Source organism: Chamaea fasciata, unplaced genomic scaffold (genome assembly GCF_029207755.1).
Source record: "Chamaea fasciata isolate MVZ Bird 193981 ecotype frontalis unplaced genomic scaffold, bChaFas1.0.hap1 SCAF_31, whole genome shotgun sequence".
NCBI lineage: Eukaryota > Metazoa > Chordata > Aves > Passeriformes > Sylviidae > Chamaea > Chamaea fasciata.
In genome coordinates, this window is record NW_027094116.1 from 615,426 (window position 1) to 633,764 (window position 18,339).

Consider the following 18,339-nt stretch of genomic DNA (forward strand, 5'->3'; position numbering starts at 1 on the left):
GTGCACTGGCTGTCACTCGCTGCTGTGGCCACCGGTCCCCTGGGTGGCGGCTCTTCGGATGAAGAGGAAGGAAGAAAGGTCACACCTCGTCCCCACGTGTAGGTGGCCCTTGGTGGGGGCAGGGTGGGGGATGGGTGGAGACACAGCAGGGGACAGGCTGGGGACATTATGGGATAGTCTGGTGGCTCAGTGGGGGATGGTGTTCCCAGGAGTGGGGGCCTCAGGGGATGTGGGAAATTAAGGCCGGGTGTCCAAGATAATGGGGGTCCAGGGGAATTGGGGTCTCCATTCCAGGAGGGATTCAGGGATGGGGGTCATCCAAAACATGGTCCCCAGAGATTTCCGGTAATGGGGTGTAGGTTCCAGAGTTGGGGGTGCAGAGGGGAGAAACAGGGGACGCTCGGAAAGAGTGGTTATGGAAGAAGAAGCAGCCCATGGGATGGGATCAAGGCAATGGTGGTCCTGGGCAATGGGAGTCCTGGGATGGGGGTCCCAGGGAGAAGAGACCAAGGGAATGGGGGTCCCATGGTTGGGTTCCCAGGGGAATGGGGGTCCCAGGGATGGGCAGTGGCTGGGTGGGCACGGGGGTCTCCGGTCCTGCCCTGGGTGCCTCAGATTTCGGGGTGACTCAGAGCCCAGCACAGCCCCCACAGTGTGCTCATGGCCAGGGGGGCACCCCAGGGTGGAGGCTCTGGGTCTGTGCCCCACACACCCCTGGGCTTTTTCCATCCCCCTATTTCCTGGCTCAGTTTCCTTATTTCTTGGATGTATAATTTCATCTCAATCAATTTGGCATCAGGGAATTGAATCAAATTTAGCCTGGAATTTACCATTCCCAGGGCATAGTTGTAACAGGTGCCCTGTAAATTTGGGAACCCCAGAAGTCACAAGGCCCCACTGGGGACAGAGTTAATGCTGAAGGGCCCCCCAGGACCGAGGTGCACAGGATGTGCCACCTCTGGGACAGAAATCCCAAAGGACGTGGCACCCCCAGAACAAGGAACCCCTCGGGACAAGAGCCTGGGACAAGACCCAGGTGTCACCACAGCTTGGGAATGGAGCCCCAGGCAGGAAGGAGCTCCCCAACTCCTCCTCCTTGAAGCCAGTGGCCATCCAAGTGTGGGGCCCAGCCATGGCCCAGCCCCAGTGCACAGGAATGGGCATTGGCCAGCCCTGCTCTGGCCAGCCCCAGGTGGCAGCCACGACCTGAGGCTCCCCCCGCCCCCTTGGCTTTGATTCTGGCAGCTTTAGAGCTGCTGCAAAGGTGACAATTCTGTGGCAGGAAAAGGCCTGGCTGTGGTTTGCTGGGCCCTGCAAGAAGCACAAAAGCCAATGGGAGCCCAAGCAGTGGCTCTGCGAGGGCCTTGGATGGTTTTCAGAGCAGGGCTGGCTGCAAACCCTCCTGCAGGGGCAGCTGTGAGGGAAGCAGTCCGGAAATGCAGCAATTGATCATTTTGTCCCTCTCAGCAAGGGGCTGTGAGAGCCCCAGAAGTTCTGCAAATCCCACACCCATCTGCTCAACAACCTGACCTGGACCCTCCTTCCTGAACAAAACCTGCAGCCCTTTGGAACCTCCCAGAAAGAATGTTTGTGTTCTGGATGTGGACACCAGAAGAGAGGGAAAAGTGTGGAAATATTGAGCAGGGGCTCCAGCCGTGGATCTGGGGAACAGGGGTGTCCCAGCAGGAGCAGGGAGTGCCCAGGCAGGGGAATTCAGGGCAGGGTGGAGTGCATTTCCCAGGGAAGTAGACCCTGAGGGACACACGGGCATTTCCACGGATTCCTGTGCGCTGTTCCAAGGATGGACAGAGTTACTCCCCTGTTGGGAGCAGAAGCCATGGGAAGTAAATCAAGTTTGAGGGTGGGAAGGAGTAAAATGGGCAGAGTTCCTAAATGTGGCCCAACCAAAGCCTTCCCTGTGGGCTGGGTTGCTGCCCAGCAGGCCGGGAACAATCCCATGGACCTGCTGGAAACTCAGGGAGATTCCACACTCCGTGTTATGCACAAGGAAACGCTGCTGTGGGATGCACCAATGGGCTCCTAAAGGGAACCAGAAAGTCTCATTTCTGTGGGATGCGTTTTTATTGTGAGCGACTTGTTGGAAGAGCAATGATTTAAAGGATTCTATCGACCAGACCATTTTATACATTGTCAGTTTGATTTTTGCTGAAGTTATTTTTTATTGGGAAAAAAAGTGTTTTGGGAAAATATTTTTGCCTTTATTTCATGGTTGTATAATTTTGTCTCAGTCAAATGGGCATCAGGGGATTCAACCAAATTTGGCATTTACCATCATCAGGGCAAGGTTGTATCAAATGCCCCCTTAAGTTTGGGCACCCCAGAGGTCACAGGGTCCCACTGGGGACAGCGAGAATGCTCAGGGCCCCGCAGAATGTGCCACCTCTGGGACAGGAATCCCCGAGGATGTGGCACCCCCAGAACGTGGAATCCCCTGGGACAAGACCCTGGGACACGACCCAGGTGTCACCACGGCAGAGGAGCCCTTTTCCCTCAGGGCAGGACCCCTCTGGATGTGCCCCCCAGGACAGAACCCACGGCCTCAGCTCAGCATAAACGGCCTCTTCCTTCTGCTGCAGGAAAGAGAAAGTGAAAATCTTTCATCCCCCACAGCCCCCCTGTCTTGGTTTAGATAGACAGGTATCTTCCAGGGAGGGTTGGAGTCTCCCTTAAAATGTACGCCCCTCTCCCCCGTTTCCAAATTATCATAAATTTGCAACTAAAAGGCTGTCAGGCAAAGATTTTGGGAATAGGTATAGCAGTTCTTTACTAGGGATATAAAAATACAGATGTTGTAGTACAGAAGAATAAGCAAACATATAAACAAACAAGAAATCCTAGAAAACCCTGACGGAGTCAGAAATACATCCTGACACCCTGTCGGTCAGGGTGTTGGAAGCAGTTCAGAGTAAGCCCTCCTGGAGTGGCTGATGCGGTTCTGTTGGAGTAGAGATGGTCCCATTAAAGAAAAAGGGTCCAGTAATGGTGAGATGCGTCCGGTCTTCCACCAGGGATCCGGTGGAAAAACTGGATACCTAGTGGGACTGTGGCTCCTTTGTATCTAGGTTAAGATGGTTTGGCTCCTCCTCCCTCTGTGCAGCAGCTTACAATAGTGCAGTGTAAAGTGTAATGTCATTGATGAGCTCTCAATGGTCCATTAGGAGAAGACATTCACATGGAAGTAGTGAAACAATGAAGAGAGATAAGTAGCACTCCACCATCTGATAAGTGACACTGACCCATTTGGGCAAAGATAAGCAATTCTGCTCCACCCAGATGGAAAAGAATAATATGATCTTTACAAAACCCATGACAAATAGCTAATGTTGATTTCACGTACTGGTAGAGTATCTTATCTCTGTGGTAAGATATCATTGAAAAGAACCAAGTAAAGGAACATTGGAAGTAAGAATGCAAAGAGGAATCTACCACTGACTCCTAGGTCACCAAGATTTGTCAAACCACAGAACAGGGGCCTTGTGAGGAAATAAAATATATCAATTTCCTCTGCAGTATGGCATTGTAGTGGTTTCAGGTTTGCCAATTCCTGTATCCGAGTCACAGCACCAATTAGTGTAGTGGTTTGAGTGCCCACGAGAATGATTCACTTTTTGTTCTGCTGTGAGGTAAGATTAGGAGAAAAGCAAAGCAGGCTCAAAACTTAAAAGGGTATAAAGACAGGTTTAGTAACAAAACGACAAGAAAGAAAATAGTAAGAATCAGAAAAAAACCTTCAAAACACTTCCTCTCTTCCCCACAAACTCCTTTCTTTCTCTCTGACAACATGCAGAGAAGACAAAACCTAGACTTTAGCTCAGTTACAACCTCTAAAATAGTCTTTCTTCAGTTCTCTCAGAGAGAGAAGTCTCTTCTGGTTGGCCATGCAAACTTCCCCACAAGAAAGAACAGTTCTCTTGTGGCTTTTTCATTCTCACAAAACCAGCCACCTCTGAACCTGCATTTGTGAAGTCCCTCCCATATCACGCAGCCTTCCCACAGCTGCGTAATGGGCCATGTAAACTCATGGGGTACCATTTTAAAGATGAACGGTTCAAAAGCAAAGATTTTCTACATCTCTAGGAACAGAGATCTTTCCTCTTTCTGAGGGCAGATCTTCATCTCATCTCTCTCTCTGTTCAAGCATCTCATAAGATCACAACTACTTCAATATTTACTTAGCTCACCACAACAACCTTTGCTCAGATCTACAATTTGTATACTCCCATCTCCTAGAACATCTTAGAGGGATATTCTAGTATATCACAGTCCATTCCCATGGCCTACAAAAGAGTTTCAGCCGAAAACCAAGGCATCTTCTCCTTCTCTTGCCATCTAAGATTCAACTCCTCCATCACCGACTTTGATGTCTTCATATTGTCTCTCTACGTGGCTTCACTCTGTCCTTTTGTCTCACTTAAGAGAGGATGAGTGCTCTGCAAGTTCCATCCGTGCAAAGGAGGAGTTTCCATTCTCCCAGTCTGCAGAGGCCGTGATGGTTCTCCCGGGCAGTGGCCGAAGGTGGTAAATTCAGGCCATGCCAGGGCTGGGCCAGGATCTCCGGGGTTCTGGCTGCATTCAATTTCCAGCTGCGGGGCCGCTCCGCACGGCTGCAGAGCTGCCCCTGCTCTTGGCCGCAAGATCTCTCCAGCTGCTGGGGCCTCTCCCTCCGCAAGGGGTCTTGGTGCCGGTGTCTGGAGCTGTTCATAGTAAAGAATTCTTCCAAAGCCGCGCTGGGGGCTTCCCCCGTTCCTCTGCCCGGCTGCGCTGGGGGCCCGGCCCGGCCCTGCGAGGCCTCCCGGGGCCGCCATGGGGGCGGCTTTAGCGGCAGGATGTCAGCAGCCGCTGGAGGCCCCATCCGGCCGGGACGGGGCGTTCTCTCCTCCCCTGCCCTGCCCGGGAGCCACCGGGCCCGGCCCTGCCAAGGCTCCAGCAGCGGCCGGGCCCGGCCAGGCCGCACCAGGCCCGGGGCCACGCGGCGGAGCGGGGCCGACCCCGCCGGCACCTGGGGACCTCTGCCCAGGCGGGAAGGGAAGAGAAGAATTGTTATAGATAACCGTGTGCCTCTGGTAGTGTCCAAGGACCCAGCACGCTGTTTGCTGTCCATTTTACGCTTTATTTATCCCTTATGAATATTTAAAAATATGAAGGATTGAGCCTTGTTTCTCACACAGTTTAATCAGACAGCCAAATTTTGAGTACAGTAAGAAGGAATAGGGTGATGTGCCCGCTCAGCACTGGGTGAGGGATGGACGAGCCCTGTGGGGTGCCATGAAGAGGAAGAAGGGACCGCTGAGGGGAATCGATGCCTCTGAGCCCTGCCAATGTCCCCAGTGGCGCAGCAGACTCACAAACGTGTCATGGTTATCCTACTGTGCATCGTAGGGTCTCAGCAGCGCCATGTTGGTCACTTGTGGATCCCAAGGTGGGGCAGGGCCAGGGGACACCCGTGGGGGCCCTGAGAGTGACACCGGTTGTGGGGACCGGGGTGGGGGGTGACACCCGTGGGTGACATGTCCCTGTCCCCCCCTGTACTCACCCCCTGCCTGCTCAGTGCCCACGATGTGGGGGTGCAGCACTGCCCCCTCCTCTGGGGGAATCCTGTGGGGATAAGGGGAGGTCTGACAGGTGTCTGGGGAGGGGGAAAGGGGAGTCCCAGCCAGAGCCCCCCACACCTGTCCTGGGGCTTCATGGTGGCTGCAACGAAAAGGAGAGGTCAACGAGAAGGTCACCGTGACCATGAAAACCCCGGGACGCCTGAACCTTCCTGGGACTTTGGCAGCTCCAACCACCCACAGGACCCCCAAATCCCCACTGGAGCCCCAATTCCCACCAGACCCCTGATTCTGCCATGGGACACTCCAAGCACCCCTGAACCCCCCAGAACATCCACACCACTGCAGTGTCCCCAAGCCCCCCAGTGTCCCCGACCCTCTGTGCCCCAGAACCCAAAGCCCGGCAGAGAGAGGTACTCCCCAAATTCCCCAGGACCCCAGAATGATCCCCCAACATCCCTGCACAGCTCTCCAAGAGCTCCCCAAACCCTCCAGGAGCTTCCAGTGCCATCCCAATGTCCCTCAAAGCCCACTCAAGGATGCCCTTGGAGCCCAAACAAGACCCTCCAAATTTCCCCCAAATCCCCCAGGACCCCCAGCCGAGGTCACTGTGGGCTCACTTTCCCCCAGCTCAGGGGCCCTGGGTGCTGCCCTGTCTCTGCCCCCACTCTGGGGGCTTCCCCTCACTCCAGGACCCCCATCCCCCCATTGTCACCCACCCCAATGGTGCCACCAGTGACAGCCCCCGATGACAGCCAGGAGCAGGAGCAGGAACAGGAGGGTCCTGCCGACATTCTCAGCCACTGCTGGGGACAGAGGGGGACACATTGGGGTCACCTTGAACTCAGGGGATCCTGAACACCCCGGTGACCTCTTGTGAGCCCACCTGTGACCCAGGGTGAGCCAGGGGTCACCTTCAGGGCCAGCTCAGCGCTGAGTGCCCGGAACACGCGGTGCCCGTCCTGTCCCAGCTGGTTGGTGGCCACGCACTGGTAGGTGCCCGAATGTCCCACACTGACATTCCCAAGCTCCAGGACGGGACCCTGGGCCACCTCCTGGCCATCGCGCAGCCAGGTGAAGTTGACAGGGGCTGAGCCCACCTGCACCGAGCAGCGCAGGGTCACGGGGTCACCTGCGTGCACCTGGTGTGACAGGGGACCGGGGGTGATGGTGGCATTGGCCACAGGCACTGTGGGGACAGAGACAGGGCTGAGGCCAGGAGGAGGGGCTGCACCCAGCCTGGGGGATTGAGGGAGTCTGTGTGGTGGCACCTGGAGACAGAGGGTCTCCTTCAGCCAGGACAGTGACCCCATGGGGTGGAGCCATCATGTACTGTGGGATGAGGGCATGTGATGGATGAGGGGGGAGGGATGAGGATGGGATGAGGCTGAGGTGAGGACGGGATGAGGGCAGCTGTGTCCAAGTGTGGTAATGGCTGTCACCTCGTGGGGGGCACGGAATGGCGTGGGTGGGATGTGATGGGTCTGATGAGGCAAATCAACGGGGGCATCACCCCAATGCCAAGGGTCTCACTCCCCTGGAGAGTCACGCTCAGTAGGGTGAATGTGACCTGATGGGGAGTGGGACATGTGACAGGCGGCATTAGGGATCCATGGCCTGGATGTCCTGGGTGGGGACACCTGGAGCCAGACGGTCCCAGTTCCCCTGGGCTGTGACAGCCAGGGGTGGGGGCTGTGACCTGGGGTGGATTGGGGATGGTGTGGGGGGTTGGGGTGGAATAGGAATGTGTGGAATTGGGGATGCTGTGGGTGGGATCACCCTCAGCCCAAGGGTCCTGCTCACCCAGGACAGTGACATTCAATGTGGGGCTCTCAGCCACGATGTCCCCATCACTGGCCCAGCACCAGTGTGGCCACTGTTCTCGTCCCCAGCGTTCCACAGCTCCAGGTGGGGGCCACTGCCCAGCAGGGTGGCTGAGCACCCCCACCCCCAGTGTGTAGTGAATGACAGGGGACCTGTCCCTGTGGCCACTGCACAGCTCAGCACCAGGCAGTCACCCTGTGCCACCTGTCCCCCAGGAGGCTGCACTACCCTGGAGAGTGGGATACCTGCGGGTGGACACAGGAAGGATTGTGGACATGGGAGGAGTGGCAGGTCACCATGGAGCAGTGAAGGATTTAGAGAGGGGGAGGATCAGAGAGGGATGGAGGGATCCCTGTGAGGAAGAAGGGGGCCCAGAGATGGGAGAGAGGCTTGGAAAAGGCTGGAAGGGACCCCAGGGCAGGGTGAGAGATTCAGCCAGGAGACACATAGAGAGGGTTGAAGGGAACCACAGGGAAGGTTTTGGGGACCCAGACAGGGATGATGGGACCTGTGGACAATGGAAGGACCTCAGAGAGGGAGAGGTGCAGCTGGGGAGGGGTGAGGGGACCTGGTGAGGGATGCAGGCAGCAGGGAAGGTGATGGGAGGACGCAGGGAGAGCCCAGGGAAGGCAGGGCGGCACACAGAGGGTTGAACGGGGATGGGAGACCTGGGATGGCTGTGGGGGCTCCCCGTGCCCATACCTGCACTCACTGCGCACCGTGACGCGGAGCCGGGCGCTGCTCTTCCGCACGGCCCCCCCCTCGGGGCATACCTGGCAGCTGTAATTCCCCGAGTTGGAGACCCCCACGGCGGGCACCAGGAGCTGCGAGGACACCTGTGGGCCCCCCACCAACTGCCCGTCCCGGTAGAAGAGGTGCAGGAGGGGGGCTGGGTGCCGCAGGGGGTTGGGAGTGCTGAGGCAGCTGAGATTGAGGGAGGACCCCTCGATGAGCTCTGGGGGACCCTCCAGCACCGGCACCGTGAAGAGCTCTGGGAAGGAGAGGGGAGGGGGTTTGTGACCCCAAGTCCCTGGGGAGGGACTGCTGGGGTGTCAGGGTGGAGGCAGTGGGGTGCTCACCGTGCACTGTCACTAGCACTGGCACTGACCTCTTTCCAGTCCTGTGATATCCAGGAGTCCAGCCAGGCCCCGCAGCTGTAGTGGCCGCTGCGGTGCAGCTGCAGAGGCGACATGGACAGCTCCGTCCCATGGAGGAATCTCATACTCTCATCCCCACGGTAAAATCGCACTCTGATGAGCGGTTTGTCCTGCCAGCTGCGACAGCGCAGTGTCACCGTGTCCCCCTCCAGCAGTGGCCATGCCGGCCCCTGCAGCACCAGCCAATCTGGCAGACAAGTGGATCCCGTCACATTGTGAGGGTCTGTGCTTTCCCAATAGCACCGGGGCCCCCATTGGAACATGTCCAGCGCAGCAAGTGTTCCCAGTGCCACAACAGCGTCCCCTCAGATCAGGATGCTCTGGGATGTCCCTGTGTGCAGGGGATGGGCTCTGGTCACACCAGGAGCTTACACACAGAGTGGAGCCCACCCAGAGACCACTGGGTCCCACAGATGCCTGGTTGGGGACACCCAAACCCCCCTCACCATTTAAGACTCTCACGGTACGGCTGCTCCGTGTTCCGGATCTGTCACACCTGTAGGTGCCACTCTCAGTGACAGTGAAGTGGTCGGGACCCTTCTGCCACCATTGCTCCCCATCCTTGTACCAGGTGGTGGCACCGGCAGTCCCCGAGCCCTGGCAGGTCAGTGTCACCCGGTCCCACAGCACCACCGCCCTCCAGGGGGGCTCCACCAGGAGCTGGGTGGTCTGGGCACCTGCAGGTGACAGGGGACACCAGCCTGCCAGGGCCACCACGGGGCTGGGGACAGCGAGGTGGGGACATGGCATCCCCCGAGGACTCACCAGCGAGGCCGAGGGTCTGGGCTGGAAGGGAGAAGAGACAGGGCTGGGAGGGGTGCCACTGCAGGGACAGCAGCACCAGGGCATGAAGTGTTGGGGCTGTCCACAAACTGTGCTTGTGTGGCACAGACCCCTCAGGGGCAGGGACATCACGGCCACCCTATGCTCAGGTAGGACACGGGGATACTGTGGACACCCTGGAAATGGGGACACCAGAACCACCCCATACTGGCACAGGTCACCCCCACCAGCCCCATGGTGCCTCCCCAAATCCCTGTGTTCCATCATTGTCCCAACATTCCTGTCCCATTGTTCCTGTCCCCACACCCACCCCACAACCCTGGCACCATTCGTGCACTGGCTCTGCCGGCCTTGGGGACGTCAGGGGACCCCACAGCCGCCCTGTGCCCCCTCCCCACCGGTCTCTGCCTCACCAGGGCCCATCCCCGGGGTGTCAGGCCCGTGCCGGGGGCACTCACCCCACAGGAGCAGCGCCACCTTCCCGGCCATCCCCGTGTCCCCGGCCATCCAGGCTGGCTGTCACATACTCCCAGGGGTGGCTGTCCCCCGGGTGGTGTCTCTTTGGCCAGGGTGGAAGAAGGCAAGGTCAGGTCTTATCATCATGTGGAGATGGCCCTTTGTGGGGGTGGGGTGGCCACAAGCTGGGGACACGCTGTGGGCAGGGTGGGGCAGGCTGGGGACAAGGCTGGGTGGCCCAAGATGTGACATGGAGTTCTCAGGAGTGGGGGCTCAGGGGGTTGGGGAGCCAGGGATGGGGTCCCTGGGGAATGGAGGTCCTGAGGAGGGGGAGTCACCAGGAATGGGGGTGCAATGGGAAAGGGAGGCCCCAGGGCTGGAGGGACACAAGGATGGGAATGACAGGGGAACATGGGCTCCAGGGATTTGGGGTCATGGGATGGGTGTGCCAGGGGACAGGTGCAGGGAGAATGTGGGATCCCATGTGATTGAGGAGTCCTGGGACAGTCAATGTCCTGCGGGAAGGGAGGTTGTAGGGGATGTAATGAATGGGAGAGGGTTCCGTGGACATGGGGTCCTGGGCCATGGAGACCCTGAAGAATGGCAGTTGTGGGATGGGTGTCCCAGGGAGGGGGAACATAAGGAATTAGGAGGCCAGACATGGGCAGCTGCTGTTCTGGCCTGTGGGTCACAGCTCCTTCCCTGGGTGCCTCAGATTTTGGGGTGACCCAGAGCCCAGCAAGTTCCCCCAAGGTGCTCGTGGACTGGTGATCACCAGGTGGGTTCTGAGGGGCTCTGGGTCTGTGTTCCCCCACCCCCAAGGACCTTTTTCATCTCCTCATTATACATTTCCTTCCTTTTTCCCCTCAATTTCACAACCCCCCAGTTCATGCCTTGATGATCCTGGGGAGCACCTGAGCAGGGAACGGGTTGGAGGGACCCCAGGGGGGGGGAAGCAGGGGTGAGGGGTCTGCAGGGAGGGTGGGAGGCTGTGGGGGATGGGGGTGTCGGGCTGTGTCCCTCAACACTTTCACTTTCTCTCTCCTGCAGCAGAAGGAAGAGGCCGTTTGTGCTGAGTGTCACACGGGGGGCGGGTTCTGTCCTAGGGGCAAATCCAGGGGGGTCCTGTCCTGGGGGGATCCTGTCCTGGGGGGGACACATGCTGGCCAAGGGGGTCCTGTCCTGGGGGATGGCAGCTCCGGGAGGGGTCCAGACTCCTCCATTCTCACTCATCCCCTGCAGGATGTGAGCCGGCAAGAGCAGCTCGGGAATGGAGCCCCAGGCAGGAAGGAGCTCCCCAACTCCTCCTCCTTGAAGCCAGTGGCCATCCAAGTGTGGGGCCCAGCCATGGCCCAGCCCCAGTGCACAGGGATGGGCATTGGCCAGCCCGGCTCTGGCCAGCCCCAGGTGGCAGCCACGACCTGAGGCTCCCCCCGCCCCCTTGGCTTTGATTCTGGCAGCTTTAGAGCTGCTGCAAAGGTGACAATTCTGTGGCAGGAAAAGGCCTGGCTGTGCTTTGCTGGGCCCTGCAAGAAGCACAAAAGCCAATGGGAGCCCAAGCAGTGGCTCTGCGAGGGCCTTTGATGGTTTTCAGAGCAGGGCTGGCTGCAAACCGCCCTGCAGGGGCAGCTCTGAGGGAAGCAGTCTGGAAATGCAGCAATTGATCATTTTGTCCCTCTCAGCAAGGGGCTGAGAGAGCCCCAGAAGTTCTGCAGATCCCACACCCATCTGCTCAACAACCTGACCGGGACCCTCCTTCCTGAACAAAACCTGCAGCCCTTTGGAACCTCCCAGAAAGAATGTTTGTGTTCTGGATGTGGACACCACAAGAGAGGGAAAAGTGTGGAAATACTGAGCAGGGCCTCCAGCCGTGGATCTGGGGAACAGGGGTGTCCCAGCAGGAGCAGGGAGTGCCCAGGCAGGGGAATTCAGGGCAGGGTGGAGTGCATTTCCCAGGGAAGCAGACCCTGAGGGACACACGGGCATTTCCACGGATTCCTGTGCTCTGTTCCAAGGATGGACAGAGTTTCTCCCCTGTTGGGAGCTGAAGCCATGGGAGGTAAATCAAGTTTGAGGGTGGGAAGGAGGAAAATGGGCAGAGTTCCTAAATGGGCCCAACCAAAGCCTTCCCTGTGGGCTGGGTTGCTGCCCAGCAGGCCGGGAACAATCCCATGGACCTGCTGGACATTCAGGGAGATTCCACACTCTGTGTTATCAACAAGCAAACGCTGCTGTGGGATGCACCAATGGGCTCCCAAAGGGAACTAGAAAGTCTCATTTCTTTGTGATTTGTTTCAGATTTTATTGTGCGTGACTTTTTGGGAAAGGAACGATAAAAAGCATTTTATCAACCAGACCATTTTCGATATCGTCAGTTCGATTTTTGCTGAGTTTCCTTTTTATTGGGGAAAAGAATGGTGTGGGAAAAGGTTTTGGATTTTTTCCCTGGATGTATGATTTTGTCTCAACCAATTTGTCATCAGGAAATTGACCCTAATTTGGCCTGGCATTTACCATCATCAGGGCAAGATCCCACCAGGTGCCCCCTTAAGTTTGGGCAGCCCAGGTGTCACAGGGCGCCACTGGGGTCAGTGAGAGTGCTCAGGGCCCTCCAGGATGTGCCACCTCTGGGACAGGAATCCCCAAGGACATGGCACCTCCAGAACGAGGAACCCTCTGGGACAAGACCCTGGGACACGACCCAGGTGTCACCACAGCAGAGCAGCCCTTTTCCCTCAGGGCAGGACCCCTCTGGATGTGCCCCCCAGGACAGAACCCACGGCCTCAGCTCAGCATAAATGGCCTCTTCCTTGTGCTGCAGGAAAGAGAAAGTGAAAGTCTTTCATCCCCCACAGCCCCCAAACACTGCCTGCACCCCCCAGCCCCCTTGGCCCCTTCCTGGGATCCCCCCACCGTTCCCTGCTCAGGTGTTCCCTGGGATGGCTGAGCCAGGAAATGGGGGGATGGGAAAAGCCCAGGGGTGTGTGGGGCACAGACCCAGAGCCTCCACCCTTGGGGTGCCCCCCTGGCCATGAGCACACTGTGGGGGCTGTGCTGGGCTCTGAGTCATCCCAAAATCTGAGGCACCGAGGGCAGGAGCGGAGACCCCCGTGCCCACTCAGCCACTGCCCATCCCTGGGAACCCCATTCCCCTGGGAACCCAACCATGGGACCCCCATTCCCATGGTCTCTGCTCCCTGGGGCCCCCATCCCAGGACTCCCATTGCCCAGGACCACCATTGCCTTGATCCCATCCCATGGGCTGCTTCTTCCCCCATAACCACTCTTCCCAAGGGTCCCCTTTTCTCCCCTGGACCCCCAACCCTGGGACCCATATTCCATGACCCAAAACCCCTGGGGAAAACTTTTCCTGCAGAACCCCCATCCCTGAATCACCCGAGACATGGAGACCCCAATTCCCCTGGACCCCCATTCTCCTGGACACCCACCCCTGGTTCCCCACATCCCCTGAGCCCCCCACTCCTGGGAACACCATCCCCCACTGAGCCCCCAGACTATCCCATAATGTCCCCAGCCTGTCCCCTGCTGTGTCTCCACCCATCCCCCACCCTGCCCCTACCAAGGGCCACCTACACATGGGGGGGGAGGTGTGACCTTTCTTCCTTCCTCTTCATCCGAAGAGCCGCCAGAGCAGCGAGTGACAGCCAGTGCACATGGCCGGGGACACGGGGATGGCCGGGAAGGTGGCGCTGCTCCTGTGGGGTGAGTGCCCCGGGCACGGGCCTGACACCCCGGGGATGGGCCCTGGTGGGGCAGAGACCGGTGGGGAGGGGGCACAGGGGGGCTGGGGTGTCCCCTGAGGTCCCCATGGCCCACAGAGGCAGTGTGTGGGCATGGACCCCAGTGTGAGCAGAGGAGTGGGGTGGCTGTGGGGACATGAACAGGGGGACAGGGATGCAGGAACAGGGACAAGGGCCGTGTACCATGCTGATGGGGCATGAAGACAGGCGCCATTGCAATGGGATGACGGGCACTGGGCCATGGAGATGTTGCTGATGGGACCAGGGCTGTGAGGATGGTGGTGGTGACCTGTAGGAGAATGGGGTGTCCACAGTGTCCCCATGTCCTGCCTCAGCCCAGGGTGACTGAGGTGTCCCTGTCCTCAAGATCTCTGTGCTACACCAGTGTTCCCACTGCAGACAGTCTGGGGACAGACACCACACCATGTCCCCCAGGTGCTGCTGTCCCCACCCAGCCCTGTCCCTTCTCCCTTCCAGCCCAGACCCTCGGCCTCGCTGGTGAGTCCTCAGGGGATGCCATGTCCCCACCCCACTGTCCCCAGCCCCGCGCTGACCCTGGCAGGCTGGTGTCCCCTGTCACCTGCAGGTGCCCAGACCACCCAGCTCCTGGTGGAGCCCCCCTGGAGGCCGGCGGTGCTGTGGGACCAGGTGACACTGACCTGCCAGGGCTCGGGGACCGCCGGTGCCACCACCTGGTACAAGGACGGGCAGCGCTGGTGGCTGGAGGCGCCCGACCACTTCACTGTCACTGAGAGTGGCACCTACACGTGTGACAGACCTGGCAGCGGGCACAGCGCCTTTGTGAGAATCTTAGATGGTGAGGGGAGTTTGGGTGTCCCCAACCTGCCCTCTGCAGGGACCCCGAGGGCTTTGGGTGGACTCCGCTCCATTGGTGTGACCAGAGCTTGTCCCCTGCACACGGGGACATCCCAGACAATCCCAGTTTGGGGGGACCCTATTTCTGGAATTGGGGACCCCTGGTATATTTTGTGCCCCAATGAGGGGTCCCCGTGAAAACGGGATCCCTCTGGTGTGACAGGACCCCCGCGTCCCCCAGACCAGCTGGTGCTGCAGGTGCCGACCCAGCCACTGCTGGAGGGGGACACGGTGACACTGCGCTGCCGGGGCTTTCGGGACATGTTGGTCACTGGGATGCGATTCTACCATGAATTCAAGGAGGTCAGGAGGTCCCTCCGTGGGATCGAGCTGTCCCTGTCCCCTCTGCATCTGAACCACGGTGGCCGCTACCGCTGCGGGGGCCGGGTGAACTCTGAGCTGTCACCGTGGGTGCAGTCGGTACCGGTGACAGTGACAGTGCACGGTGAGCACCCCACAACTGCCACCCCAGAACCCCCACAGCCCCTCCGCAGGGGCTCAGGGTCACAAATCCCCCTCCCCTCTCCTTCCCAGAGCTCTTCACGGTGCCGGTGCTGGAGGGTCCTCCCGAGCTCATCGAGGGGTCCCCCCTCAATCTCAGCTGCCTCAGCACCCCCAGCCCCCTGCGGCCCCCAGCCCCCCTCCTGCACCTCTTCTACCGGGACGGGCAGTTGGTGGGGGGCCCGCAGGTGTCCCCGCAGCTCCAGGTGCCCGCTGTGGGGGTCTCCAACTCGGGGAATTACAGCTGCCAGGTGCGCTCCGAGGGGGGGGCCGTGCAGAAGAGCAGCGGCCGGCTCCGCGTCACGGTGCGCAGTGAGTGCGGGGATGGGCGCGGGGATGGGCACGGGGAGCCCCCACAGCCTCCTCGGGTCCCCTACCCATCCTGGGGACCTCCATCCCTCTTTGGCATCTCACATCCCTTCTCAGGTTCCTGCTCCATCCTTTGATCTTCTTTTGTTACCTGGGTCCTTCAAACCCCATTCTCCCATGTAACCCTAATCCCTCTCTGGGGTCCCTGCACTCCTCCTTGGGTGCCCTTCTTGCTCCCTGAAGATCTCTCCATCCTCCGCCTAAGCCCCCTCTTTCCCCTCCCCATGTCCCCTACCCTTCCTTTGTCCCCAGTCCCTCCTGTGTCCCCCAGCAAGGGTCTCAGTCTCGGGAGTGTCCCTGTGTGTTCAGCCGCCCCGGGGGACAGGTGGCACTGGGGGACCGCCTGGTGCTGAGCTGCAAAGTAGCCACAGGGACAGGTCCTCTGTCCTTCACCTGGCACCAGGGGGGCTCAGGAGCACTGCTTGGCACCGGCGCCCACCTGCAGCTGTGGCACATTGGGAACAATGACAGCGGCTACTACCAGTGCCGGGTCAGCGATGGGGACAGTGCAGCTGAGAGCCCCCATTGCACACCACCATCCTGGGGAACAGAACTACTTAGCTTGTGACGACCCCACCTGTGGAAACCCCCACCCCACCCATGCCAACCTCATCCAACCCTCATGTTCCCCACACCATCCCTGTCCCATCCCAGGCCACAGCCCCCGCCACTGCAAATCATGGTCCCATGTGACTGGAACCTCGGGCTCCACGTCCCCCACCCAGGACATCCCACCCGTGGCTCTCTCCTCCCACCTGTAACATCCATCCCCCACACCAGGTCACCATCACTGCCACTCCATGTCACCGTCACAGGTTAGCGGGACCCTCGTGATTGGGGTGATTCCACCCACAGCCTGCCCCAGCCTGCCCCATCCCCCTCCCACTCCATCCTCATTGCACCCATGGCATCCCTGCCTCCCACATCCACTGTTGGCCACAACCACTGCCACATTGGGACCCTCTGTCTGTTGGTGTCCCCAGGCACAACAGCCCCCATGTGACCCTCACATTCTACAAGGCAAAATTCATCCCACCCTCATCCACCCTGTCCCAGCCGCCCAACACTGGCTGCCAGCCCCTCCCCCCATCATCAGCCCTGTCTCTGTCCACACAGTTCCCGTGGCCAATGCCACCATCACCCCAGGTCTCCCGTCACACCAGGTGCACACAGGTGACCCCGTGACCCTGCGCTGCTCAGTGCAGGTGGGCTCAGCCCCTGTAAACTTCACCTGGCTGCACAACGGGCAGGAGGTGGCCGAGGGTCCTGTCCTGCAGCTCGGGAACGTCGATGTGGGACATTCAGGCACCTACCAGTGCATGGCCACCAACCAGCTGGGACAGGACGGGCACCGCGTGTTCCGGGCACTCAGCCCTGAGCTGGCCCTGGAGGTGACATCGTGGGGACATGGAGGCAGAGGTGGGCTCACAGGGGGTCACCCTGGTGGTCTGACACCCCCGGGTTGTCGGTGACCTCAGTTTTCTCCCACTCTCTCTCTGGCAGTGACAGAAAGGGAACAGGAAACAGGAGGGGTCACCTGAGGTCACAATGGTTGCAGGACCCCTGGGGTGATGGGTGACCCCTCTGTGTTCCCCTTTGTCCCCAGCAGTGGCTGCAGGGGTCAGTGGTTCCCTGTTGTTCCTGGTCCTGCTCCTGGGTGTCATCATGGCCTGGCACTGGTGGCACCGCGTTGGTGGGTGACCATGGGGGGAACGGGGTTCCCCGAGAGGGGTGGGAAGCCCCCAGACTGAAGGGGTGATAGGGTGGTACCCACAGCTCCTGACTTGGGTTGTGCAGAGCCCCCAGTGTCCTTGGCTGAGTGTCCTGGGCGATTTGGGCAGGTGTGGGAGGATCACACAGCGATGTTGGGTTTTCTTTTGGGGTCCTGGGGGATTTTTGAGGGTCTCCCTCCCTGCTGCGCTTGGGGTTCTGGGTGCTCAGGGCACCGGTTCAGGGGTTCTGGGGGGCTCTAGAGATGCTCAGAGGTCCTGTGGGAATTGAGGGTCTGGTGGTGGTTCAGGATTCCCATGGGTGGTCAGGGCCCTGGGGATCCCACAGTCACCCCTTCCCTCTCCTTTGCAGCCACCAGGAAGAAGCAGGAAAGGTGAGTGGGGGGCTCCATTCACAACCCCTCTTCTCCTCTCACACCCTGAACCCTCCATGTGCTCCCAAAACCCCTCCATCCCCACAGGGCACATCCACAGCCCCTGGCCCCCCTGGAGGAGGAGGAGGTTCTGTACACCCATGTTGTGAAAACCGAGTGGGCAGGGGGTGAGTACGGGGACAGGGAAATACAGGGACATGTCACCCGCTGGGGTCACCCCCAGCCGGGTCCCCCCAGCCAGTGTCTCTCACAGGGCTCCCCAGTGCTGCCCCGCCCAAGGACACCACGGTGACCTATGCAGAGCTGCCAGGACCCCATGGACGACCACAGGATACCAGCAACATCTACGAGAGTGTGCCGTGACACTGAGGAAACTGGGGGGCACTGGGGGACACCGGGGATCCCCTCACCCTGGGCTTCTGTGGTTGCCATCCAGCCTGAGGTGGTGGTCAGGAGAAGGGGCTGGTGCACAGAGCACCCAGTGCTCCCCATTCCATCTCCCAGTACCACCACGGCTTCCCCATTCCCCCTCCCATTTTTCCCAGTACACCCAGGGGCTCCCCCTTTCCCTTCCCAGTACTCCCATAGTCCCAGTGGCGGCACATTCCCCCTCCCAGTGCAAGGAGGGCACACGGTCGGTTTCGATACACTTCAGCCCAAAATGCAGCTTTTTGGTTAAACTGGCACAAGTGGTGTTTGTTCTGCCCTGTTGGGCTTTAGGAATGGAATTCTCCAGTTCTGGCTTCCACTAAACAACCAGGGCCCTGGGGAGCCCCGAGGGTGGAGGGCCCGAAACGGCCGAGGGGAGACCCCGGCAGGGTGGGGGAGCGGAGACCCTGGGCTGGGCTCTGCGGAAAGGAGGGACCGGCACGGTGCTCCCAGAGCACGGGGAAGGGGCCCAGCTGCCATGGCGCTGCGAGTGCCGGGACTGTCACGGC

At 59.6% G+C, this 18,339-nt stretch overlaps 2 protein-coding genes across 2 annotated transcripts; one reads left to right on the forward strand and one right to left on the reverse strand.

Annotated features, from left to right (window-relative positions):
- Positions 1–5,384: 5,384 nt before the first annotated feature.
- On the reverse strand, positions 5,385–9,823 carry LOC136302919 (Fc receptor-like protein 6). Its single transcript, XM_066206499.1, has 9 exons — positions 9,793–9,823; positions 8,998–9,228; positions 8,487–8,738; positions 8,107–8,385; positions 6,457–6,759; positions 6,290–6,376; positions 5,691–5,712; positions 5,555–5,616; positions 5,385–5,473 (listed from the first exon to the last, which is right to left on the reverse strand). The coding sequence occupies exons 1-9, from the start codon at positions 9,821–9,823 to the stop codon at positions 5,385–5,387; spliced, it is 1,356 nt and encodes a 451-aa protein (XP_066062596.1).
- A 3,821-nt stretch (positions 9,824–13,644) lies between these two features.
- Positions 13,645–17,764, forward strand: LOC136302920 (Fc receptor-like protein 4). Its single transcript, XM_066206500.1, has 9 exons — positions 13,645–13,656; positions 14,200–14,368; positions 14,609–14,872; positions 14,962–15,240; positions 16,414–16,716; positions 16,904–16,990; positions 17,380–17,401; positions 17,489–17,568; positions 17,655–17,764. Exons 1-9 carry the CDS (start codon positions 13,645–13,647, stop codon positions 17,762–17,764), a joined length of 1,326 nt encoding a protein of 441 aa, XP_066062597.1.
- The last annotated feature ends 575 nt before the right edge of the window (positions 17,765–18,339 follow it).